Here is a 26,875-nt window from a genome sequence, read left to right on the forward strand (position 1 = left end):
AGATTCACTCTGTCTCAGACCCCGGGAGTGTCTGATGCGACGGTGCGGAGGGAGATTCACTCTGTATCTGACCTCTGGAGTGTGTGATGGGACGGTGTGGAGGGAGCTTCACTCTGTGTCTGACCCCGTGAGTGTGTGATGGGACGGTGTGGAGGGAGATTCACTCTGTGTCTGACCCCTGGAGTGTGTGATGGGACGTTGTGGAGGGAGCTTCACTCTGTGTCTGACCCAGGGAGAGTGTGATGGGACGGTGTGGAGGGAGCTTCACTCTGTGTCTGACCCCTGGAGTGTGTGATGGGACGTTGTGGAGGGAGCTTCACTCTGTGTCTGATTCCTGGAGTGTGTGATTGGACGGTGTGGCGGGAGCTTCACTCTGCGTCTGACCCCGGGAGTGTCTGATGGGATGGTGTGGAGGGAGATTCACTCTGTTTCTGAGCCCTGGAGTGTGTGATGGGACGGTGTGGAGGGAGCATCACTCTGTGTCTGACCCTGTGAGTGTGTGATGGGACGGTGTGGAGGGAGATTCACTCTGTGTCTGACCCCTGGAGTGTGTGATGGGACGGTGTGGAGGGAGCTTCACTCTGTGTCTGACCCATGGAGTGTGTGATGGGACGGTGTGGAGGGAGCTTCACTCTGTGTCTGACCCCGGGAGTGTTTGTTGGGACGGTGCGGAGGGAGGTTCACTCTGTGTCTGACCCCTGGAGTGTGTGATGGGACGGTGTGGAGGTAGATTCACTCTGTCTCTGACCCCGGGAGTGTCTGATGCGACGGTGCGGAGGGAGATTCACTCTGTGTCTGAACCCGGGAGTGTGTGATGGGACGGTGTGGAGGGAGATTCACTCTGTGTCTGACCCCGGGAGTGTGTGATGGGACGGTGTGGAGCGAGATTCACTCTGTGTCTGACCCCGGGAGTGTCTGATGCGACGGTGCGGAGGCAGATTCACTCTGTGTCTGACCCCGGGAGTGTGTGATGGGACGGTGCGGAGGGTGATTCACTCTGTGTCTGACCCCGGGAGTGTGTGATGGGACGGTGTAGAGGGAGATTCACTCTGTGTCTGACCCCGGGTGTGTCTGAGCGACTGTGCGGAGGGAGATTCACTATGTGTCTGACCCGGGACTGTGTGATGGGGCGGTGTGGTGTGACATTCTCTCTTTGTCTGACCCCGGGAGTGTGTGATGAACGGTGTGGATGGAGCTTCACTCTGTGTCTGACCCCGGAAGTGTATGATGGGATGGTGTGGAGGGAGATTCACTCTGTTTCTGACCCCTGGAGTGTGTGATGGGACGGTGTGGAGGGAGCTTCACTCTGTGTCTGACCACGTGAGTGTGTGATGAGACGGTGTGGAGGGAGCTTCACTCTGTGTCTGACCCTGTGAGTGTGTGATGGGACGGTGTGGAGGGAGATTCACTCTGTGTCTGACCCCTGGAGTGTGTGATGGGACGGTGTGGAGGGAGCTTCACTCTGTGTCTGACCCATGGAGTGTGTGATGGGACGGTGTGGAGGGAGCTTCACTCTGTGTCTGACCCCGGGAGTGTGTGATGGGACGGTGCGGAGGGAGGTTCACTCTGTGTCTGACCCCTGGAGTGTGTGATGGGACGGTGTGGAGGTAGATTCACTCTGTCTCTGACCCCGGGAGTGTCTGATGCGACGGTGCGGAGGGAGATTCACTCTGTGTCTGACCCCGGGAGTCTGTGATGGGACGGTGTGGAGGGAGATTCACTCTGTGTCTGACCCCGGGAGTGTGTGATGGGACGGTGTGGAGCGAGATTCACTCTGTGTCTGACCCCGGGAGTGTCTGATGCGACGGTGCGGAGGCAGATTTACTCTGTGTCTGACCCCGGGAGTGTGTGATGGGACGGTGCGGAGGGTGATTCACTCTGTGTCTGACCCCGGGAGTGTGTGATGGGACGGTGTAGAGGGAGATTCACTCTGTGTCTGACCCCGGGTGTGTCTGAGCGACTGTGCGGAGGGAGATTCACTATGTGTCTGACCCGGGAGTGTGTGATGGGGCGGTGTGGTGTGACATTCTCTCTTTGTCTGACCCCGGGAGTGTGTGATGAACGGTGTGGATGGAGCTTCACTCTGTGTCTGACCCCGGAAGTGTATGATGGGATGGTCTGGAGGGAGATTCACTCTGTTTCTGACCCCTGGAGTGTGTGATGGGACGGTGTGGAGGGAGCTTCACTCTGTGTCTGACCACGTGAGTGTGTGATGGGACGGTGTGGAGGGAGCTTCACTCTCTGACCCCTGGAGTGTGTGATGGGACGGTGTGGAGGGAGCTTCACTCTGTGTCTGACCCCTGGAGAGTGTGATAGGACGGTGCGGCGGGAGCTTCACTCTGCGTCTGACCCCGGGAGTGTCTGATGCGACTGTGCGGAGGGAGATTCACTCTGTGTCTGACCCCTGGAGTGTGTAATGGGACGGTGTGGAGGGAGATTCACTCTGTGTCTCACCCCTGGAGTGTGTGATGGGAAGGTGTGGAGGGAGCTTCACTCTGTGTCTGACCCAGGGAGTGTGTGATGGGACGGTGTGGAGTGAGCTTCACTCTGTGTCTGACCCCGGGAGTGTGTGATTGGACGGTGCGGAGGGAGATTCACTCTGTGTCTGACCCCTGAAGTGTGTAATGGGACGGTGCGGAGGGAGATTCACTCTGTGTCTGACACCGGGAGAGTGTGATGGGACGGTGTGGAGGGAGATTCACTCTGTGTCTGACCCCGGGAGTGTGTGATGGGACGGTGTGGAGCGAGATTCACTCTGTGTCTGACCCCTGGAGTGTGTGATGGGACGTTGTGGAGGGAGCTTCACTCTGTGTCTGATCCCTGGAGTGTGTGATTGGACGGTGTGGCGGGAGCTTCACTCTGCGTCTGACCCCGGGAGTGTCTGATGGGATGGTGTGGAGGGTGATTCACTCTGTTTCTGAGCCCTGGAGTGTGTGATGGGACGGTGTGGAGGGAGCATCACTCTGTGTCTGACCCTGTGAGTGTGTGATGGGACGGTGTGGAGGGAGATTCACTCTGTGTCTGACCCCTGGAGTGTGTGATGGGACGGTGTGGAGGGAGCTTCACTCTGTGTCTGACCCATGGAGTGTGTGATGGGACGGTGTGTAGGGAGCTTCACTCTGTGTCTGACCCCGGGAGTGTGTGATGGGACGGTGCGGAGGGAGGTTCACTCTGTGTCTGAACCCTGGAGTGAGTGATGGGACGGTGTGGAGGTAGATTCACTCTGTCTCTGACCCCGGGAGTGTCTGATGCGACGGTGCGGAGCGAGATTCACTCTGTGTCTGACCCCGGGAGTGTGTGATGGGACGGTGTGGAGGGAGATTCACTCTGTGTCTGACCCCGGGAGTGTGTGATGGGACGGTGTGGAGCGAGATTCACTCTGTGTCTGACCCCGGGAGTGTCTGATGCGACGGTGCGGAGGCAGATTCACTCTGTGTCTGACCCCGGGAGTGTGTGATGGGACGGTGCGGAGGGTGATTCACTCTGTGTCTGACCCCGGGAGTGTGTGATGGGACTGTGTAGAGGGAGATTCACTCTGTGTCTGACCCCGGGTGTGTCTGAGCGACTGTGCGGAGGGAGATTCACTATGTGTCTGACCCGGGAGTGTGTGATGGGGCGGTGTGGTGTGACATTCTCTCTTTGTCTGACCCCGGGAGTGTGTGATGAACGGTGTGGATGGAGCTTCACTCTGTGTCTGACCCCGGAAGTGTATGATGGGATGGTCTGGAGGGAGATTCACTCTGTTTCTGACCCCTGGAGTGTGTGATGGGACGGTGTGGAGGGAGCTTCACTCTGTGTCTGACCACGTGAGTGTGTGATGGGACGGTGTGGAGGGAGATTCACTCTGTGTCTGACCCCTGGTGTGATGGGACGGTGTGGAGGGAGCTTCACTCTGTGTCTGACCACGTGAGTGTGTGATGGGACGGTGTGGAGGGAGCTTCACTCTCTGACCCCTGGAGTGTGTGATGGGACGGTGTGGAGGGAGATTCACTCTGCGTCTGACCCCGGGAGTGTCTGATGCACTGTGCGGAGGGAGATTCACTCTGTGTCTGACCCCTGGAGTGTGTGATGGGACGGTGTGGAGGGAGCTTCACTCTGTGTCTGACCCCTGGAGTGTGTGATGGGACGGTGTGGAGGGAGATTCACTCTGCGTCTGACCCCGGGAGTGTCTGATGCACTGTGCGGAGGGAGCTTCACTCTGTGTCTGACCCAGGGACTGTGTGATGGGACGGTGTGGAGTGAGCTTCACTCTGTGTCTGACCCCGGGAGTGTGTGATGGGACGGTGCGGAGGGAGGTTCACTCTGTGTCTGACCCCGGGAGTGTGTGATGGGACGGTGTGGAGGTAGATTCACTCTGTGTCTGACCCCCGGAGTGTCTGATGCGACGGTGCGGAGGGAGATTCACTCTGTGTCTGACCCCGGGAGTGTGTGATGGGACGGTGCGGAGGGAGATTCACTCTGTGTCTGACCCCTGGAGTGTGTGATGGGACGGTGCGGAGGGAGATTCATCCTGTGTCTGACACCGGGAGTGTGTGATGTGACGGTGTGGAGGTAGATTCACTCTGTGTCTGACCCCGGGAGTGTGTGATGGGACGGTGTGGAGCGAGATTCACTCTGTGTCTGACCCCGGGAATGTCTGATGCGACGGTGCGGACGGAGATTCACTCTGTGTCTGACCCCGGGAGTGTGTGGTGGGACGGTGCGGAGGGAGATTCACTCTGTCTGACCCCGGGAGTGTGTGATGGGACAGTGTAGATGGAGATTCACTCTGTGTCTGACCCCGGGAGTGTCTGATGCGACGGTGCGGAGGGAGATTGACTCTGTGTCTGACCCCGGGAGTGTGTGATGGGACGGTGTGGAGGGAGAATCACTCTGTGTCTGACCCCGGGAGTGTGTGATGGGACGGTGCGGAGGGAGATTAACTCTGTGTCTGACCCCGGGAGTGTGTGATGGGACGGTGTGGAGGGAGATTCACTCTGTGTCTGACCCCGGGAGTGTGTGATGGGACGGTGTGGAGGGAGATTCACTCTGTGTCTGACCCCTGGAGTGTGTGATGGGACGGTGTGGAGGGAGATTCACTCTGTGTCTGACCCCTGGAGTGTGTGATGGGACGGTGTGGAGGGAGATTCACTCTGTGTCTGAGCCCTGGAGTGTGTGATGGGACGGTGTGGAGGGAGCATCACTCTGTGTCTGACCCTGTGAGTGTGTGATGGGACGGTGTGGAGGGAGATTCACTCTGTGTCTGACCCCTGGAGTGTGTGATGGGACGGTGTGGAGGGAGCTTCACTCTGTGTCTGACCCATGGAGTGTGTGATGGGACGGTGTGGAGGGAGCTTCACTCTGTGTCTGACCCCGGGAGTGTGTGATGGGACGGTGCGGAGGGTGATTCACTCTGTGTCTGACCCCGGGAGTGTGTGATGGGACGGTGTAGAGGGAGATTCACTCTGTGTCTGACCCCGGGTGTGTCTGAGCGACTGTGCGGAGGGAGATTCACTATGTGTCTGACCCGGGAGTGTGTGATGGGGCGGTGTGGTGTGACATTCTCTCTTTGTCTGACCCCGGGAGTGTGTGATGAACGGTGTGGATGGAGCTTCACTCTGTGTCTGACCCCGGAAGTGTATGATGGGATGGTGTGGAGGGAGATTCACTCTGTTTCTGACCCCTGGAGTGTGTGATGGGAGGGTGTGGAGGGAGCTTCACTCTGTGTCTGACCACGTGAGTGTGTGATGGGACGGTGTGGAGGGAGATTCACTCTGTGTCTGACCCCTGGTGTGATGGGACGGTGTGGAGGGAGATTCACTCTGTGTCTGACCCCTGGTGTGATGGGACGGTGTGGAGGGAGATTCACTCTGTGTCTGACCCCTGGAGTGTGTGATGGGACGGTGTGGAGGGAGATTCACTCTGTGTCTGACCCCTGGAGTGTGTGATGGGACGGTGTGGAGGGAGATTCACTCTGTGTCTGAGCCCTGGAGTATGTGATGGGACGGTGTGGAGGGAGATTCACTCTGTGTCTGACCCCGGGAGTGTGTGATGGGACGGTGCGGAGGGAGATTCACTCTGTGTCTGACCCCTGGAGTGTGTGATTGGACGGTGCGGAGGGAGATTCACTCTGTGTCTGACCCCTGGAGTGTGTGGTGGGACGGTGCGGAGGGAGATTCACTCTGTGTCTGACCCCGGGAGTGTGTGATGGGACGGTGTGGAGGGAACTTCACTCTGTGTCTGACCCCGGGAGTGTGTGATGGGACGGTGCGGAGGGAGGTTCACTCTGTGTCTGACACCTGGAGTGTGTGATGGGACGGTGTGGAGGTAGATTCACTCTGTCTCAGACCCCGGGAGTGTCTGATGCGACGGTGCGGAGGGAGATTCACTCTGTATCTGACCTCTGGAGTGTGTGATGGGACGGTGTGGAGGGAGCTTCACTCTGTGTCTGACCCCGTGAGTGTGTGATGGGACGGTGTGGAGGGAGATTCACTCTGTGTCTGACCCCTGGAGTGTGTGATGGGACGTTGTGGAGGGAGCTTCACTCTGTGTCTGACCTAGGGAGTGTGTGATGGGACGGTGTGGAGGGAGCTTCACTCTGTGTCTGACCCCTGGAGTGTGTGATGGGACGTTGTGGAGGGAGCTTCACTCTGTGTCTGATCCCTGGAGTGTGTGATTGGACGGTGTGGCGGGAGCTTCACTCTGCGTCTGACCCCGGGAGTGTCTGATGGGATGGTGTGGAGGGAGATTCACTCTGTTTCTGAGCCCTGGAGTGTGTGATGGGACGGTGTGGAGGGAGCATCACTCTGTGTCTGACCCTGTGAGTGTGTGATGGGACGGTGTGGAGGGAGATTCACTCTGTGTCTGACCCCTGGAGTGTGTGATGGGACGGTGTGGAGGGAGCTTCACTCTGTGTCTGACCCATGGAGTGTGTGATGGGACGGTGTGGAGGGAGCTTCACTCTGTGTCTGACCCCGGGAGTGTTTGTTGGGACGGTGCGGAGGGAGGTTCACTCTGTGTCTGACCCCTGGAGTGTGTGATGGGACGGTGTGGAGGTAGATTCACTCTGTCTCTGACCCCGGGAGTGTCTGATGCGACGGTGCGGAGGGAGATTCACTCTGTGTCTGAACCCGGGAGTGTGTGATGGGACGGTGTGGAGGGAGATTCACTCTGTGTCTGACCCCGGGAGTGTGTGATGGGACGGTGTGGAGCGAGATTCACTCTGTGTCTGACCCCGGGAGTGTCTGATGCGACGGTGCGGAGGCAGATTCACTCTGTGTCTGACCCCGGGAGTGTGTGATGGGACGGTGCGGAGGGTGATTCACTCTGTGTCTGACCCCGGGAGTGTGTGATGGGACGGTGTAGAGGGAGATTCACTCTGTGTCTGACCCCGGGTGTGTCTGAGCGACTGTGCGGAGGGAGATTCACTATGTGTCTGACCCGGGACTGTGTGATGGGGCGGTGTGGTGTGACATTCTCTCTTTGTCTGACCCCGGGAGTGTGTGATGAACGGTGTGGATGGAGCTTCACTCTGTGTCTGACCCCGGAAGTGTATGATGGGATGGTGTGGAGGGAGATTCACTCTGTTTCTGACCCCTGGAGTGTGTGATGGGACGGTGTGGAGGGAGCTTCACTCTGTGTCTGACCACGTGAGTGTGTGATGGGACGGTGTGGAGGGAGCTTCACTCTGTGTCTGACCCTGTGAGTGTGTGATGGGACGGTGTGGAGGGAGATTCACTCTGTGTCTGAACCCTGGAGTGTGTGATGGGACGGTGTGGAGGGAGCTTCACTCTGTGTCTGACCCATGGAGTGTGTGATGGGACGGTGTGGAGGGAGCTTCACTCTGTGTCTGACCCCGGGAGTGTGTGATGGGACGGTGCGGAGGGAGGTTCACTCTGTGTCTGACCCCTGGAGTGTGTGATGGGACGGTGTGGAGGTAGATTCACTCTGTCTCTGACCCCGGGAGTGTCTGATGCGACGGTGCGGAGGGAGATTCACTCTGTGTCTGACCCCGGGAGTGTGTGATGGGACGGTGTGGAGGGAGATTCACTCTGTGTCTGACCCCGGGAGTGTGTGATGGGACGGTGTGGAGCGAGATTCACTCTGTGTCTGACCCCGGGAGTGTCTGATGCGACTGTGCGGAGGCAGATTCACTCTGTGTCTGACCCCGGGAGTGTGTGATGGGACGGTGCGGAGGGTGATTCACTCTGTGTCTGACCCCGGGAGTGTGTGATGGGACGGTGTAGAGGGAGATTCACTCTGTGTCTGACCCCGGGTGTGTCTGAGCGACTGTGCGGAGGGAGATTCACTATGTGTCTGACCCGGGAGTGTGTGATGGGGCGGTGTGGTGTGACATTCTCTCTTTGTCTGACCCCGGGAGTGTGTGATGAACGGTGTGGATGGAGCTTCACTCTGTGTCTGACCCCGGAAGTGTATGATGGGATGGTGTGGAGGGAGATTCACTCTGTTTCTGACCCCTGGAGTGTGTGATGGGACGGTGTGGAGGGAGCTTCACTCTGTGTCTGACCACGTGAGTGTGTGATGGGACGGTGTGGAGGGAGCTTCACTCTCTGACCCCTGGAGTGTGTAATGGGACGGTGTGGAGGGAGCTTCCCTCTGTGTCTGACCCCTGGAGAGTGTGATAGGACGGTGCGGCGGGAGCTTCACTCTGCGTCTGACCCCGGGAGTGTCTGATGCGACTGTGCGGAGGGAGATTCACTCTGTGTCTGACCCCTGGAGTGTGTGATGGGACGGTGTGGAGGGAGATTCACTCTGTGTCTGACCCCTGGAGTGTGTGATGGGAAGGTGTGGAGGGAGCTTCACTCTGTGTCTGACCCAGGGAGTGTGTGATGGGACGGTGTGGAGTGAGCTTCACTCTGTGTCTGACCCCGGGAGTGTGTGATGGGACGGTGCGGAGGGAGGTTCACTCTGTGTCTGACCCCGGGAGTGTGTGATGGGACGGTGTGGAGGTAGATTCACTCTGTGTCTGACCCCCGGAGTGTCTGATGCGACGGTGCGGAGGGAGATTCACTCTGTGTCTGACCCCGGGAGTGTGTGATGGGACGGTGCGGAGGGAGATTCACTCTGTGTCTGACCCCTGGAGTGTGTGATCGGACGGTGCGGAGGGAGATTCACTCTGTGTCTGACCCCTGGAGTGTGTGATGGGAAGGTGCGGAGGGAGATTCACTCTGTGTCTGACACCGGGAGTTTGTGATGTGACGGTGTGGAGGTAGATTCACTATGTGTCTGACCCCGGGAGTGTGTGATGGGACGGTGTGGAGCGAGGTTCACTCTGTGTCTGACCCCGGGAGTGTCTGATGCGACGGTGCGGAGGGAGATTCACTCTGTGTCTGACCCCGGGAGTGTGTGGTGGGACGGTGCGGAGGGAGATTCACTCTGTGTCTGACCCCGGGAGTGTGTGATGGGACAGTGTAGATGGAGATTCACTCTGTGTCTGACCCCGGGAGTGTCTGATGCGACCGTGCGGAGGGAGATTCACTCTGTGTCTGACCCCGGGAGTGTGTGATGGGACGGTGTGGAGGGAGAATCACTCTGTGTCTGACCCCGGGAGTGTGTGATGGGACGGTGCGGAGAGAGATTCACTCTGTGTCTGACCCCTGGAGTGTGTGATGGGACGGTGTGGAGGGAGAATGACTCTGTGTCTGACCCCGGGAGTGTGTGATGGGACGGTGCGGAGGGAGATTCACTCTGTGTCTGACCCCTGGAGTGTGTGATTGGACGGTGCGGAGGGAGATTCACTCTGTGTCTGACCCCTGGAGTGTGTGATGGGACGGTGCGGAGGGAGATTCACTCTGTGTCTGACACCGGGAGTGTGTGATGGGACGGTGTGGAGGGAGATTCACTCTGTGTCTGACCCCGGGAGTGTGTGATGGGACGGTGTGGAGGGAGATTCACTCTGTGTCTGACCCCGGGAGTGTGTGATGGGACGGTGTGGTGGGAGATTCACTCTGTGTCTGACCCCGGGAGTGTGTGATGGGACGGTGTGGAGGGAGCTTCACTCTGTGTCTGACCCCGGGAGTGTGTGATGGGACGGTGCGGAGGGAGGTTCACTCTGTGTCTGACCCCGGGAGTGTGTGATGGGACGGTGCGGAGGGAGGTTCACTCTGTGTCTGACCCCTGGAGTGTGTGATGGGACGGTGTGGAGGTAGATTCACTCTGTGTCTGACACCGGGAGTGTGTGATGGGACGGAGTGGAGGGAGATTCACTCTGTGTCTGACCCCGGGCGTGTGTGATGGGACGGTGCGGAGGGAGGTTCACTCTGTGTCTGACCCCTGGAGTGTGTGATGGGACGGTGTGGAGGTAGATTCACTCTGTCTCTGACCCCGGGAGTGTCTGATGCGACGGTGCGGAGGGAGATTCACTCTGTGTCTGACCCCGGGAGTGTGTGATGGGACGGTGTGGAGGGAGATTCACTCTGTGTCTGACCCCGGGAGTGTGTGATGGGACGGTGTGGAGCGAGATTCACTCTGTGTCTGACCCCGGCAGTGTCTGATGCGACGGTGCGGAGGCAGATTCACTCTGTGTCTGACCCCGGGAGTGTGTGATGGGACGGTGCGGAGGGTGATTCACTCTGTGTCTGACCCCGGGAGTGTGTGATGGGACGGTGTAGAGGGAGATTCACTCTGTGTCTGAGCCCGGGTGTGTCTGAGCGACTGTGCGGAGGGAGATTCACTATGTGTCTGACCCGGGAGTGTGTGATGGGGCGGTGTGGTGTGACATTCTCTCTTTGTCTGACCCCGGGAGTGTGTGATGAACGGTGTGGATGGAGCTTCACTCTGTGTCTGACCCCGGAAGTGTATGATGGGATGGGGTGGAGGGAGATTCACTCTGTTTCTGACCCCTGGAGTGTGTGATGGGACGGTGTGGAGGGAGCTTCACTCTGTGTCTGACCACGTGAGTGTGTGATGGGACGGTGTGGAGGGAGCTTCACTCTCTGACCCCTGGAGTGTGTGATGGGACGGTGTGGAGGGAGCTTCACTCTGTGTCTGACCCCTGGAGAGTGTGATAGGACGGTGCGGCGGGAGCTTCACTCTGCGTCTGACCCCGGGAGTGTCTGATGCGACTGTGCGGAGGGAGATTCACTCTGTGTCTGACCCCTGGAGTGTGTGATGGGACGGTGTGGAGGGAGATTCACTCTGTGTCTGACCCCTGGAGTGTGTGATGGGACGGTGTGGAGGGAGCTTCACTCTGTGTCTGACCCAGGGAGTGTGTGATGGGACGGTGTGGAGTGAGCTTCACTCTGTGTCTGACCCCGGGAGTGTGTGATGGGACGGTGCGGAGGGAGGTTCACTCTGTGTCTGACCCCGGGAGTGTGTGATGGGACGGTGTGGAGGTAGATTCACTCTGTGTCTGACCCCCGGAGTGTCTGATGCGACGGTGCGGAGGGAGATTCACTCTGTGTCTGACCCCGGGAGTGTGTGATGGGACGGTGCGGAGGGAGATTCACTCTGTGTCTGACCCCTGGAGTGTGTGATCGGACGGTGCGGAGGGAGATTCACTCTGTGTCTGACCCCTGGAGTGTGTGATGGGACGGTGCGGAGGGAGATTCACTCTGTGTCTGACACCGGGAGTGTGTGATGTGACGGTGTGGAGGTAGATTCACTCTGTGTCTGACCCCGGGAGTGTGTGATGGGACGGTGTGGAGCGAGATTCACTCTGTGTCTGACCCCGGGAGTGTCTGATGCGACGGTGCGGAGGGAGATTCACTCTGTGTCTGACCCCGGGAGTGTGTGGTGGGACGGTGCGGAGGGAGATTCACTCTGTGTCTGACCCCGGGAGTGTGTGATGGGACAGTGTAGATGGAGATTCACTCTGTGTCTGACCCCGGGAGTGTCTGATGCGACGGTGCGGAGGGAGATTCACTCTGTGTCTGACCCCGGGAGTGTGTGGTGGGACGGTGCGGAGGGAGATTCACTCTGTGTCTGACCCCGGGAGTGTGTGATGGGACAGTGTAGATGGAGATTCACTCTGTGTCTGACCCCGGGAGTGTCTGATGCGACGGTGCGGAGGGAGATTCACTCTGTGTCTGACCCCGGGAGTGTGTGATGGGACGGTGTAGATGGAGATTCACTCTGTGTCTGACCCCGGGAGTGTCTGATGCGACGGTGCGGAGGGAGATTCACTCTGTGTCTGACCCCGGGAGTGTGTGATGGGACGGTGCAGAGGGAGATTCACTCTGTGTCTGACCCCTGGAGTGTGTGATGGGACGGTGTGGAGGGAGAATGACTCTGTGTCTGACCCCGGGAGTGTGTGATGGGACGGTGCGGAGGGAGATTCACTCTGTGTCTGACCCCTGGAGTGTGTGATTGGACGGTGCGGAGGGAGATTCACTCTGTGTCTGACCCCTGGAGTGTGTGATGGGACGGTGCGGAGGGAGATTCACTCTGTGTCTGACACCGGGAGTGTGTGATGGGACGGTGTGGAGGGAGATTCACTCTGTGTCTGACCCCGGGAGTGTGTGATGGGACGGTGTGGAGGGAGATTCACTCTGTGTCTGACCCCGGGAGTGTGTGATGGGACGGTGTGGTGGGAGATTCACTCTGTGTCTGACCCCGGGAGTGTGTGATGGGACGGTGTGGAGGGAGATTAACTCTGTGTCTGACCCCGGGAGTGTGTGATGGGACGGTGTGGAGGGAGATTCACTCTGTGTCTGACCCCGGGAGTGTGTGATGGGACGGTGTGGAGGGAGATTCACTCTGTGTCTGACCCCTGGAGTGTGTGATGGGACGGTGTGGAGGGAGATTCAATCTGTGTCTGACCCCTGGAGTGTGTGAAGGGACGGTGTGGAGGGAGATTCACTCTGTGTCTGAGCCCTGGAGTATGTGATGGGACGGTGTGGAGGGAGATTCACTCTGTGTCTGACCCCGGGAGTGTGTGATGGGACGGTGCGGAGGGAGATTCACTCTGTGTCTGACCCCTGGAGTGTGTGATTGGACGGTGCGGAGGGAGATTCACTCTGTGTCTGACCCCTGGAGTGTGTGATGGGACGGTGCGGAGGGAGATTCACTCTGTGTCTGACACCGGGAGTGTGTGATGGGACGGTGTGGAGGGAGATTCACTCTGTGTCTGACCCCGGGAGTGTGTGATGGGACGGTGTGGAGCGAGATTCACTCTGTGTCTGACCCCTGGAGTGTGTGATGGGACGTTGTGGAGGGAGCTTCACTCTGTGTCTGATCCCTGGAGTGTGTGATTGGACGGTGTGGCGGGAGCTTCACTCTGCGTCTGACCCCGGGAGTGTCTGATGGGATGGTGTGGAGGGAGATTCACTCTGTTTCTGAGCCCTGGAGTGTGTGATGGGACGGTGTGGAGGGAGCATCACTCTGTGTCTGACCCTGTGAGTGTGTGATGGGACGGTGTGGAGGGAGATTCACTCTGTGTCTGACCCCTGGAGTGTGTGATGGGACGGTGTGGAGGGAGCTTCACTCTGTGTCTGACCCATGGAGTGTGTGATGGGACGGTGTGGAGGGAGCTTCACTCTGTGTCTGACCCCGGGAGTGTGTGATGGGACGGTGCGGAGGGAGGTTCACTCTGTGTCTGACCCCTGGAGTGTGTGATGGGACGGTGTGGAGGTAGATTCAATCTGTCTCTGACCCCGGGAGTGTGTGATGCGACGGTGCGGAGGGAGATTCACTCTGTGTCTGACCCCGGGAGTGTGTGATGGGACGGTGTGGAGGGAGATTCACTCTGTGTCTGACCCCGGGAGTGTGTGATGGGACGGTGTGGAGCGAGATTCACTCTGTGTCTGACCCCGGGAGTGTCTGATGCGACGGTGCGGAGGCAGATTCACTCTGTGTCTGACCCCGGGAGTGTGTGATGGGACGGTGCGGTGGGTGATTCACTCTGTGTCTGACCCCGGGAGTGTGTGATGGGACGGTGTGGAGGGAGATTCACTCTGTGTCTGACCCCGGGAGTGTGTGATGGGACGGTGTAGAGGGAGATTCACTCTGTGTCTGACCCCGGGTGTGTCTGAGCGACTGTGCGGAAGGAGATTCACTATGTGTCTGACCCGGGAGTGTGTGATGGGGCGGTGTGGTGTGACATTCTCTCTTTGTCTGACCCCGGGAGTGTGTGATGAACGGTGTGGATGGAGCTTCACTCTGTGTCTGACCCCGGAAGTGTATGATGGGATGGTGTGGAGGGAGATTCACTCTGTTTCTGACCCCTGGAGTGTGTGATGGGACGGTGTGGAGGGAGCTTCACTCTGTGTCTGACCACGTGAGTGTGTGATGGGACGGTGTGGAGGGAGATTCACTCTGTGTCTGACCCCTGGTGTGATGGGACGGTGTGGAGGGATCTTCACTCTGTGTCTGACCACGTGAGTGTGTGATGGGACGGTGTGGAGGGAGCTTCACTCTCTGACCCCTGGAGTGTGTGATGTGACGGTGTGGAGGGAGATTCACTCTGCGTCTGACCCCGGGAGTGTCTGATGCACTGTGCGGAGGGAGATTCACTCTGTGTCTGACCCCTGGAGTGTGTAATGGGACGGTGTGGAGGGAGCTTCACTCTGTTTCTGACCCCTGGAGTGTGTGATGGGACGGTGTGGAGGGAGATTCAATCTGCGTCTGACCCCGGGAGTGTCTGATGCACTGTGCGGAGGGAGCCTCACTCTGTGTCTGACCCAGGGAGTGTGTGATGGGACGGTGTGGAGTGAGCTTCACTCTGTGTCTGACCCCGGGAGTGTGTGATGGGACGGTGCGGAGGGAGGTTCACTCTGTGTCTGACCCCGGGAGTGTGTGATGGGACGGTGTGGAGGTAGATTCACTCTGTGTCTGACCCCCGGAGTGTCTGATGCGACGGTGCGGAGGGAGATTCACTCTGTGTCTGACCCCGGGAGTGTGTGATGGGACGGTGCGGAGGGAGATTCACTCTGTGTCTGACCCCTGGAGTGTGTGATCGGACGGTGCGGAGGGAGATTCACTCTGTGTCTGACCCCTGGAGTGTGTGATGGGACGGTGCGGAGGGAGATTCACTCTGTGTCTGACACCGGGAGTGTGTGATGTGACGGTGTGGAGGTAGATTCACTCTGTGTCTGACCCCGGGAGTGTGTGATGGGACGGTGTGGAGCGAGATTCACTCTGTGTCTGACCCCGGGAATGTCTGATGCGACGGTGCGGAGGGAGATTCACTCTGTGTCTGACCCCGGGAGTGTGTGGTGGGACGGTGCGGAGGGAGATTCACTCTGTCTCTGACCCCGGGAGTGTGTGATGGGACAGTGTAGATGGAGATTCACTCTGTGTCTGACCCCGGGAGTGTCTGATGCGACGGTGCGGAGGGAGATTCACTCTGTGTCTGACCCCGGGAGTGTGTGATGGGACGGTGTGGAGGGAGAATCACTCTGTGTCTGACCCCGGGAGTGTGTGATGGGACGGTGCGGAGGGAGATTCACTCTGTGTCTGACCCCTGGAGTGTGTGATGGGACGGTGTGGAGGGAGAATGACTCTGTGTCTGACCCCGGGAGTGTGTGATGGGACGGTGCGGAGGGAGATTCACTCTGTGTCTGACCCCTGGAGTGTGTGATTGGACGGTGCGGAGGGAGATTCACTCTGTGTCTGACCCCTGGAGTGTGTGATGGGACGGTGCGGAGGGAGATTCACTCTGTGTCTGACACCGGGAGTGTGTGATGGGACGGTGTGGAGGGAGATTCACTCTGTGTCTGACCCCGGGAGTGTGTGATGGGACGGTGTGGAGGGAGATTCACTCTGTGTCTGACCCCGGGAGTGTGTGATGGGACGGTGTGGTGGGAGATTCACTCTGTGTCTGACCCCGGGAGTGTGTGATGGGACGGTGTGGAGGGAGATTAACTCTGTGTCTGACCCCGGGAGTGTGTGATGGGACGGTGTGGAGGGAGATTCACTCTGTGTCTGACCCCGGGAGTGTGTGATGGGACGGTGTGGAGGGAGATTCACTCTGTGTCTGACCCCTGGAGTGTGTGATGGGACGGTGTGGAGGGAGATTCACTCTGTGTCTGACCCCTGGAGTGTGTGATGGGACGGTGTGGAGGGAGATTCACTCTGTGTCTGAGCCCTGGAGTATGTGATGGGACGGTGTGGAGGGAGATTCACTCTGTGTCTGACCCCGGGAGTGTGTGATGGGACGGTGCGGAGGGAGATTCACTCTGTGTCTGACCCCTGGAGTGTGTGATTGGACGGTGCGGAGGGAGATTCACTCTGTGTCTGACCCCTGGAGTGTGTGATGGGACGGTGCGGAGGGAGATTCACTCTGTGTCTGACACCGGGAGTGTGTGATGGGACGGTGTGGAGGGAGATTCACTCTGTGTCTGACCACGGGAGTGTGTGATGGGACGGTGTGGAGGGAGATTCACTCTGTGTCTGACCCCGGGAGTGTGTGATGGGACGGTGTGGAGGGAGCTTCACTCTGTTTCTGACCCCTGGAGTGTGTGATGGGACGGTGTGGAGGGAGATTCACTCTGCGTCTGACCCCGGGAGTGTCTGATGCACTGTGCGGAGGGAGCCTCACTCTGTGTCTGACCCAGGGAGTGTGTGATGGGACGGTGTGGAGTGAGCTTCACTCTGTGTCTGACCCCGGGAGTGTGTGATGGGACGGTGCGGAGGGAGGTTCACTCTGTGTCTGACCCCGGGAGTGTGTGATGGGACGGTGTGGAGGTAGATTCACTCTGTGTCTGACCCCCGGAGTGTCTGATGCGACGGTGCGGAGGGAGATTCACTCTGTGTCTGACCCCGGGAGTGTGTGATGGGACGGTGCGGAGGGAGATTCACTCTGTGTCTGACCCCTGGAGTGTGTGATCGGACGGTGCGGAGGGAGATTCACTCTGTGTCTGACCCCTGGAGTGTGTGATGGGACGGTGCGGAGGGAGATTCACTCTGTGTCTGACACCGGGAGTGTGTGATGTGACGGTGTGGAGGTAGATTCACTCTGTGTCTGACCCCGGGAGTGTGTGATGGGACGGTGTGGAGCGAGATTCACTCTGTGTCTGACACCGGGAATGTCTGATGCGACGGTGCGGAGGGAGATTCACTCTGTGTCTGACCCCGGGAGTGTGTGGTGGGACGGTGCGGAGGGAGATTCACTCTGTGTCTGACCCCGGGAGTGTGTGATGGGACAGTGTAGATGGAGATTCACTCTGTGTCTGACCCCGGGAGTGTCTGATGCGACGGTGCGGAGGGAGATTCACTCTGTGTCTGACCCCGGGAGTGTGTGATGGGACGGTGTGGAGGGAGAATCACTCTGTGTCTGACCCCGGGAGTGTGTGATGGGACGGTGCGGAGGGAGATTCACTCTGTGTCTGACCCCTGGAGTGTGTGATGGGACGGTGTGGAGGGAGAATGACTCTGTGTCTGACCCCGGGAGTGTGTGATGGGACGGTGCGGAGGGAGATTCACTCTGTGTCTGACCCCTGGAGTGTGTGATTGGACGGTGCGGAGGGAGATTCACTCTGTGTCTGACCCCTGGAGTGTGTGATGGGACGGTGCGGAGGGAGATTCACTCTGTGTCTGACACCGGGAGTGTGTGATGGGACGGTGTGGAGGGAGATTCACTCTGTGTCTGACCCCGGGAGTGTGTGATGGGACGGTGTGGAGGGAGATTCACTCTGTGTCTGACCCCGGGAGTGTGTGATGGGACGGTGTGGTGGGAGATTCACTCTGTGTCTGACCCCGGGAGTGTGTGATGGGACGGTGTGGAGGGAGATTAACTCTGTGTCTGACCCCGGGAGTGTGTGATGGGACGGTGTGGAGGGAGATTCACTCTGTGTCTGACCCCGGGAGTGTGTGATGGGACGGTGTGGAGGGAGATTCACTCTGTGTCTGACCCCTGGAGTGTGTGATGGGACGGTGTGGAGGGAGATTCACTCTGTGTCTGACCCCTGGAGTGTGTGATGGGACGGTGTGGAGGGAGATTCACTCTGTGTCTGAGCCCTGGAGTATGTGATGGGACGGTGTGGAGGGAGATTCACTCTGTGTCTGACCCCGGGAGTGTGTGATGGGACGGTGCGGAGGGAGATTCACTCTGTGTCTGACCCCTGGAGTGTGTGATTGGACGGTGCGGAGGGAGATTCACTCTGTGTCTGACCCCTGGAGTGTGTGATGGGACGGTGCGGAGGGAGATTCACTCTGTGTCTGACACCGGGAGTGTGTGATGGGACGGTGTGGAGGGAGATTCACTCTGTGTCTGACCACGGGAGTGTGTGATGGGACGGTGTGGAGGGAGATTCACTCTGTGTCTGACCCCGGGAGTGTGTGATGGGACGGTGTGGTGGGAGATTCACTCTGTGTCTGACCCCGGGAGTGTGTGATGGGACGGTGTGGAGGGAGATTAACTCTGTGTCTGACCCCGGGAGTGTGTGATGGGACGGTGTGGAGGGAGATTCACTCTGTGTCTGACCCCGGGAGTGTGTGATGGGACGGTGTGGAGGGAGATTCACTCTGTGTCTGACCCCTGGAGTGTGTGATGGGACGGTGTGGAGGGAGATTCACTCTGTGTCTGACCCCTGGAGTGTGTGATGGGACGGTGTGGAGGGAGATTCACTCTGTGTCTGAGCCCTGGAGTGTGTGATGGGACGGTGTGGAGGGAGATTCACTCTGTGTCTGACCCCGGGAGTGTGTGATGGGACGGTGCGGAGGGAGATTCACTCTGTGTCTGACCCCTGGAGTGTGTGATGGGACGGTGTGGAAACCATTGCTTTTCATGGCGGCTGCCTTCACTGTTGAGTTCCTGCATCTTTTATATTTGTTTATGCACCTTATTTGTGTATTCTTGGATAAAGTTTAAACATGCGCTTCTTCCAGTTCACTCATGAAAGGGGCGATGATGAGGAGGGAAAGGATGATTGAAGTACAGGAGACCCCATTGGATGTACTTCTTGTAAACAGTTTCAACCTCTTGGAAGCTGTCAGGACAGAAGATACTGCCGGTCTGAGATTAGGACAGTTCTGCGAGCGGATAACTAGTACAGAAGCAGAGCCAGGGAGTCAGACATCAGGAATGGCCGCGGTAGTAGGGGACTCCATAGTGAGAGTTACGGAAAGGGGTTACTGCGGCAACAGGCGAGATTTAAGGAGGGTGTCTTGCCCCCCTGGTGCTAGGATCCAGGACATCACGGAGTGATTGTGGCGAATCCTGAAGGGTGCAGGTGCACAGCCGGAAGTGGTAGTGCATGTCAGCACAAATGTCATTGGGAAGAAGAGCAAGGACATTCTGCAGCGGGACTTCAGAGAACTCAGAAGAAGGCTGAAAAGCAGGACTTCCAGGCTGGTTATCTCCGGTTTGCTTCCAGTTCCTTGAGAGGGCAGAAACAGGGAGATAATGGATCTGAATGTGTGGCTGAGAAACTGGTGCAGGAAGCAAGGATTTACATTCTTGGACCACTGGGATCTGTTTTGGGGTAGGGATGAATTGTACAAAAGGGACGGTTTTCACCTTAATAGGCAGGGGACCAGCATTCTGGCAGACAGGTTTGCCACTGCAACACGGGTGTGTTTAAACTAAGTAGTGGGGGGGGGGGAGGGGATGAACTGGAAATATAAGGATGGAGTTAAAGGGAAAGTGAAAATAAGAAAACTTAAAAAGGACAACAGAATCAATGGAGTAGAAACAGATCAAGAACAGATCATACGGTATGGCCAAGTGAAATAAGAATTGATATGAAAGGAGAGGGGAGTAACGAATTAAAAGTATTATATATGAATGAACGAAGTATAAGGAATAAAGTAGATGAGCTTGAGGCTCAGTTGGAAATTGGCAAGTACGATGTTCTGGGAATAACAGAGACATGGCTTCAAGCGGACAGGGCCTAGGAAATGAATACCCAGGGATGTACATCTTCTCTAAAGGACAGACTGACTGGCAGAGGGAGTTAGGGTGGCTCTGTTAGTGAGGAATGATATTCAGTCCCTTGCGAGGGGGGACATAGAATCAGGGGATGTAGAGTGAGTATGGATAGAACCGAGAAATTCAAAGGGTAGAAAGACCCTAATGGGAGTTATCAACAGTCCCCCAAACAGCAGTCTGGATGTAGGGTGTAAGTTGAATGAAGAGTTAAAAATGGCATGTCGCAAAGGTAATGATACAGTTGTCATGGGGGATTTCAACATGCAGGTAGACTGGGAGAATCAGAATGGTACTGGACCCCAAGAAAGGGCGTTTGTGGAGTGCCTCCGAGATGGATTCTTAGAACGACTTGTACTGGAGCCCAGCAGGGAGAAGGCAATTCCAGATTTAGTGTTGTGCAATGAACCGGATTTGATCAGGGACTTCGAGGTAAAGGAACCATTAGGAGGTAGTGACCATAATAAGATATGTTTTAACCTACAATTTGAGGAGAAGGGAAAATCGGATGTGTCAGTATTACAGTTGAACAAAGGGAACTATGGAGCTATGAGGGAGGAGCTGGCCAAAGTTCAATGGAACAATACCCGAGCAGGGACGGCAGTGGAACAACAATGGCAGGTATTTCTTGGAATAATGCAGAAGGTGCAGGATCGGTTCATTCCAAAGAGGAAGAAAGATCCTAAGGGGAGTGAAGGGCGGCCGTGGCCGATGAGTGAAGAGAAGACAGTATAAAAATAAAAGAGAAGAATTATAACATAGCAAAGATGAGCGGGAAACCGGAGGACTGGGAATCTTTTAAAGAGCAACAGAAGATAACAAAAAAGGCAACGCGCCAAGAAAAAATGAGGTACGAAGGTAAACTAGCCAGGGATATAAAGGAGGATAGTAAACGCTTCTTTAGGTATGTGAATAGCAAAAAAATAGTTAAGACCAAAATTGGGCCACTGAAGACAGAAACGGGTGAATTTACTATGGGGAACAAGGAAATGGCAGATGAGTTGAACAGGTACTTTGGATCTGTCTTCACTAGGGAAGACACAAACAATCTCCCAGATGTAATAGTGGCCAAAGGAATGAGGGTAAAGGATGAACTGAAGAAATTTATATTAGGCAAGATACGGTGTTGATTAGACTGTTGAGTCTGAAGGCTGATACGTGCCCGGGACCTGATGGTCTGCATCCCAGGGTACTTAAAGTGGTAGCTCTAGAAATCGTGGACGTATTGGCAATCATTGTCCAATGTTCTGTAGATTCAGGAACAGTTCCTGCTGATTGGAGGGTGGCTAATGTTGTCCCACTTTTCAAGAATGGAGGGAAAGAGAAAACAGGGAATTATAGACCGGTTAGCCTGACGTCAGTGGTGGGTAAGATGCTGGAGTCAACTATAAAAGAGAAAATTCCGACACATTTGGATAGCAGTAGAAGGATCAGTCCGAGTCAGCATGGATTTATGAAGGGAAAATCATGCTTGACTAATCTTCTGCAGTTTTTTGAGGATGAAACTATGAAAATAGACAAGGGAGAGCCAGTGGATGTTGTGTACCTGGACTTCCAGAAAGCTTTTGATAAAGTCCCACATAGGAGATTAGTGGGCAAAATTAGGGCACATGATATTGGGAGCAGAGTACCGACATGGATTGAAAATTGGCTGGCTGACAGGGAAAAAAGAGTAGCGATTAACAGGTCCCTTTCGGAATGGCAGACTGTGCCCAGTGGGGTACCACAAGGTTCGGTGCTGGGACCGCAGCTGTTTACAATATAGATTAATGATTTAGATGAAGGGATTAAAAGTAATATTAGCAAATTTGCCGATGACACAAAGCTGGGTGGCAGTGTGAAATGTCAGGAGGATGCTATGAGAATGCAGGGTGACTTGGACAGGTTGGGTGAGTGGGCAAATGTATGGAAGATGCAGTTTAATGTGGATAAATGTGAGCTTATCCACTTTGGTGGCAAGAACAGGAAGGCAGATTACTATCTAAATGGAGTCAAGTTAGGAAAAGGGGAATTACAACGAGATCTAGGTGTTCTTGTACATCAGTCAATGAAAGCAGGCATGCAGGTACAGCAGGCAGTGAAGAAAGTTAATGGCATGCTGGCTTTTATAACAAGAGGAATTAAGTATAGGAGCAAAGAGGTCTTTCTGCAGATGTACAGGGCCGTGGTGAGAACACACCTGGAGTATTGTGTGCAGTTTTGGTCTCCAAATTTGAGGAAGGACATTCTTGCTATTGAGGGAGTGCAACATAGGTTCACAAAGTTAATTCCCGGAATGGCGGGACTGTCATTTGTTGAAAGATTGGAGCGACTGTGCTAGTATACACTGGAATTTAGAAGGATGAGAGGGGATCTAATTGAAACATATAAGATTATTAAGGGATTGGACACACTGGAGTCAGGAAGCATGTTCCCGCTGATGGGTGAGTCCAGAACTAGAGGCCACAGTTTAAAACAAGGGGTAGGCCATTTAGAACAGAGATGCGGAAAAACGTTTTCACCCAGAGAGTGGTGGATATGTGGAATGCTCTGTCCCAGAAGGCAGTGGAGGCCAAGTCTCTGGATGCATTCAAGACAGAGTTAGATAGAGCTCTTATAGATAGCGGGGTCAAGGGCTATGGGGAGAGGGCAGGAACGGGGTACTGATCGTGTATGATCAGCCATGATCACAGTGAATGGCAGTGCTGGCTGGAAGGGCCGAATGGCCTACTCCTGCACCTACTGTCTATTGCTGTGGAGGGAGTTTCACTCTGTGTCTGACCCCGGGAGTGTGTGATGGGACAGTGCGGATGGAGGATCACTGTGTGTCTGACCCCGGGAGTGTGTGACGGGACGGTGTGGAGGGAGATTCACTCTGTGTCTGACCCCGGGAGTGTGTGATGGGACGGTGTGGAGGGAGATTCACTCTGAGTCTGACCCCGGCAGTGTGTGATGGGACGGTGTGGAGGGAGATTCACTCTGAGTCTGACCCCGGCAGTGTGTGATGGGACGGTGTGGAGGGAGATTCACTCTGTGTCTGACCCCCGGAGTGTGTGATGGGACAGTGAGGACGGAGATTAACTTTGTGTCTGACCCCGGCAGTGTGTGATGGGACGGTGTGGAGGGAGATTCACTCTGTGTCTGACCCCGGGAGTGTCTGATGGGACGGTGTGGAGGGAGCCTCACTTTGTCAGGCCCCGGACAGTGTGGAGTCATCCTCACATTGTCTGACACAAACCTCTTCTGAGCTAAATTCAAGCAGCTTTGAACCATTCTTTGAACATTCGTCCTTCGCCTCATCTTGAGATTTTGCCACTTTTGATATGAAATAACAAGCGCCATTTGTGTAGATCCATCCCTCGCAACACTTGAGTTCTGTAAATGGGGAACAGGGAACAATGAGTGACTGTTTGTTTTGCTGGCAGAGAGACATCATGTCGTTGCTGATGTAAATAGTCACGAGTACCCTCACTGAAGGGAGATTACCCTGCAACCATCCATTTTTTGCAGAATCGTTCACTGCACACAACTGGCCTCAAGCCTCACGTCCTATGTTCATTATCTGTTATTACCCCTCGACCATTTGGAAACAGGAACAGGAGCCTCAGGAACCGCACCACCAGGTTCAGGAAAAGTTGTTACCCCTCGACCATCAGGAAGGAGGTCCAGGAGCCTCAGAGACTCACGCCACCTTGTTCAGGAACAGTTACTACCCCTCACCTATTAGGAAGCAGGTACAGGAGCCTCCGGACTCGCACCACTAGGTTCGGGAACAGTTATCACCCCCTCAACTATCAGGAAGGAGGTTCAGGAGCCTCGGGACCCACACCACTAGGTTCGGGAACAGTTATCACCCCCTCAACCATCAGGAAGGAGGTTCAGGAGCCTCGGGACCCACACCACCATGTTCGGGAACAGTTATCACCCCTCAACCATCCAGAAGGAGGTACAGGAGCCTCAGGGCCCACACCACCAGGTTCGGGAACGGTTTTCACCCCTCAACCGTCAAGAAGGAGGGACAGGAGCCTCAGGACCCACACCACAAGGTTCGGGAACAATTGTCGATATTTTTTGATTGATCGAGTGACTTATTTATTTATTTATTTGTTTGTTTGTTTGTTTGTTTGTTTGTTTGTTTATTGAGCGACCTATTCATTGACTTATTTATGTATTTATTCTACCATTTCCTCGGTTTGTTTCCATCTGCATTCTGGTCGTTTGCTTACGTAAAGTGTTCTTTCAGTGATCCTGTTTTGGTTACCATTCTGTAGACTTGTTGAGTATGAACGCAAGAAAATAAATTCCGGTTATGTATAAGGTGATATTTTCTCCCTGTACTTCAGTTTTGGTTGTCGAAATGACATTAAAAAGTGACTTGGCTTGACTTGACTTGACTTGACTTGATACCAAAGCTACCCACCATTAACCCTGCCGAACTAACTTCCTTGAGTACAAAATACTCCCAACATTAATTGATCAGTTATTTAACATGTTCAGTGTTTGTATCCATCTGGTCTACAACTAAGTTCTGGAATAAATGTCAAAGTACACAGTGCTAAGTAAGATTTATTTTCTGAGTACTTTTTGTCACCACATACAAACCGGAGAGTTTTTATCGGGGGTATGCAAGAGATATTAAGTAACCCATGGTCTTATACTCTGACACTTGAGCGGCAGCCAGTCAGGTGACGTGGGTTGCAGACTGCTCCATTGACAGAGCTTGTTTGCAGAGCTGTGTTTTTAACTTGAACCTGATTACTGCTTGCCGTTTCCGTTTTAAGAACTGAAGACTGGTTCCCGTTTACGACCAACAGCTGAACAAAGGTAGTTGGAAATTTAATTCAAATAGCTTAATGATGTATGAATGGCAGCTACTGAGTTTAGAATGCCTATCTTGGATAATTACACGAGGCAAACTAGCCCGGGAAGCGAAAATCCAGCCACAGAGTCAATCTCCCTCCACACCGTCGCATCACACACTCCCGGGGTCAGACACACAGTGAATCTCCCTCCACACCGTCCCATCACACACTCACTGGGTCAGACACAGAGTGAATCTCCCCTCCACACCGTCTCATCACACACTCCCGGGGTCAGACACAGAGTGAATCTCCCTCCACACCGTCCCATCACACACTCCCGGGGTCAGACACAGAGTGATTATTCCTCTACACGGACCCATCACACACTCCCGGGGTCAGACACAGAGTGAATCTCCCTCCACACCATCCCATCACACACTCCCGGGGTCAGACACAGAGTGAATCTCCCTCCACACCGTCCCATCACACACTCCCGGGGTCAGACACAGAGTGAATCTCCCTCCACACCGTCGGATCACACACTCCCAAGGTCAAACACACAGTGAAGCGCCCTCTGCGCCGTCGCATCACGCACTCCCGGAGTCCAACACACAGTGAAGCTCCCTCCACACCGTCCCATCGCATACTCCCGGGGTCAATAGACAATAGACAGTAGGTGCAGGAGTAGGCCATTCAGCCCTTCTCGCCAGCACAGCCATTCACTGTGATCATTGCTGATCATACACAATAAGTACCACGTTTCTGCCCTCTCCCCATATCCCTTGACCCCGCTAGCTATAGGAGCTCAATCTAACTCTCTCTTGAATGCATCCGGAGACTTGGCCTCCACTGCCTTCTGGGGCAGAGCATTCCACATATCCACCACTCTCTGGGTGAAAAGGTTTATCCGCATCTCTGTTTTAAATGGCCTACCCCTTGTTTTCAAACTGTGGCCTCTTGTTCTGGTCTCACCCATCAGCGGGAACATGCTTCCTGCCTCCAGCGTGTCCGATCCCTTAATAAACTTATATGTTTCAATCAGATCCCCTCTCATCCTTTTAAATTCCAGTGTATACAAGCCCAGTCGCTCCAATCTTTAAACATATGACAGTCCCGCCATTCCGGGAATTAACCTCCTGAACCTACGCTGCATTCCCTCAATAGCAAGAATGTCCTTCCTCAAATTTGGAGACCAAAACTTCACACAATACTCCAGGTGGGATCTCAGCAAGGCCCTATACAGCTGCAGAAGGACCTCTTTACTCCTATACGCAATTCCTCTTGTTATAAAGGGCAGCATGCCATTAGCTTTCTTCACTGCCTGCTGTACCTGCATGCTTGCTTTCTTTGACTGATGTACAAGAACACCTAGATCTCGTTGTACTCCCCCTTTTCCTAACTTGACTCCATTTACATAGTAATCTGCCATCCTGTTCTTGCCTCCAAAGTGGATAACCTCACATTTATCCACATTAAACTGCATCTGCCATACATTTGCCCACTCACCCAACCTGTCCAAGTCACCCTGCATTCTCATAGCATCCTCCTGACATTTCACACTGCCACCCAGCTTTGTGTCATCAGCAAATTTACTGTTACTTTTAATCACTTCATGTCAATCATTAATCTATATTGCAAACAGCTGCGGTCCCAGCACTGAACCTTGCGGTACCCCACTGGACACAGCCTGCCATTCCGAAAGGGGCCCATTAATCGCTACTCTTTTTTCCCTGTCAGCCAGCCAATTTTCAATCCATGTCAGTACTCTGCACCCAATACCATGTGCCCTAATTTTGCCAACTAATCACCTATGTGGGACTTCATCAAAAGCTTTCTGGAAGTCCTGGTACACAACATCCACTGGCTCTCCCTTGTCCATTTTCATAATTACATCCTCAAAAACTCCAGAAGATTAATTAAGTATGATTTTCCCTTCAGAGATCCATGCGGACTCGGACTGATCCTTCTACTGCTATCCAAATGTGTCGTAATTTCCTCTTATACTTGACTGCAGCATCTCTCCCACCACTGACGTCAGGCTAACCGGTCTATAATTCCCTGTTTTCTCTCTTCCTCCTTTCTTGAAAGTGGGACAACATAATCCACCCTCCAATCAGCAGGAACTGTTCCTGAATCGAGAGAACATTGGAAAATGATTACCAATGCGTCCACGAATTCTGGAGCTACCTCTTTAAGTACCCTGGGATGCAGACCATCAGGTCCCGGGGACTTATCAGCCTTCAGACTCAACAGTCTATCCAACACCTTTTCTTGCCTAATATAAATTTCC

General features: G+C 55.1%; 1 protein-coding gene across 1 annotated transcript in view; it reads right to left on the minus strand.

The window, feature by feature from the left end:
- LOC132389338 (uncharacterized) overlaps positions 1-26,875 on the minus strand; it is a 304,378-nt gene that overhangs the window by 184,265 nt on the left and 93,238 nt on the right. The window contains exon 5 of the mRNA XM_059961854.1: positions 23,022-23,158. Coding sequence (XP_059817837.1) covers positions 23,022-23,158 — 137 coding nt within the window. The remainder of the gene's footprint in view (positions 1-23,021; positions 23,159-26,875) is intronic.

This window comes from Hypanus sabinus, unplaced genomic scaffold, assembly GCF_030144855.1.
Source record: "Hypanus sabinus isolate sHypSab1 unplaced genomic scaffold, sHypSab1.hap1 scaffold_540, whole genome shotgun sequence".
Lineage (NCBI taxonomy): Eukaryota > Metazoa > Chordata > Chondrichthyes > Myliobatiformes > Dasyatidae > Hypanus > Hypanus sabinus.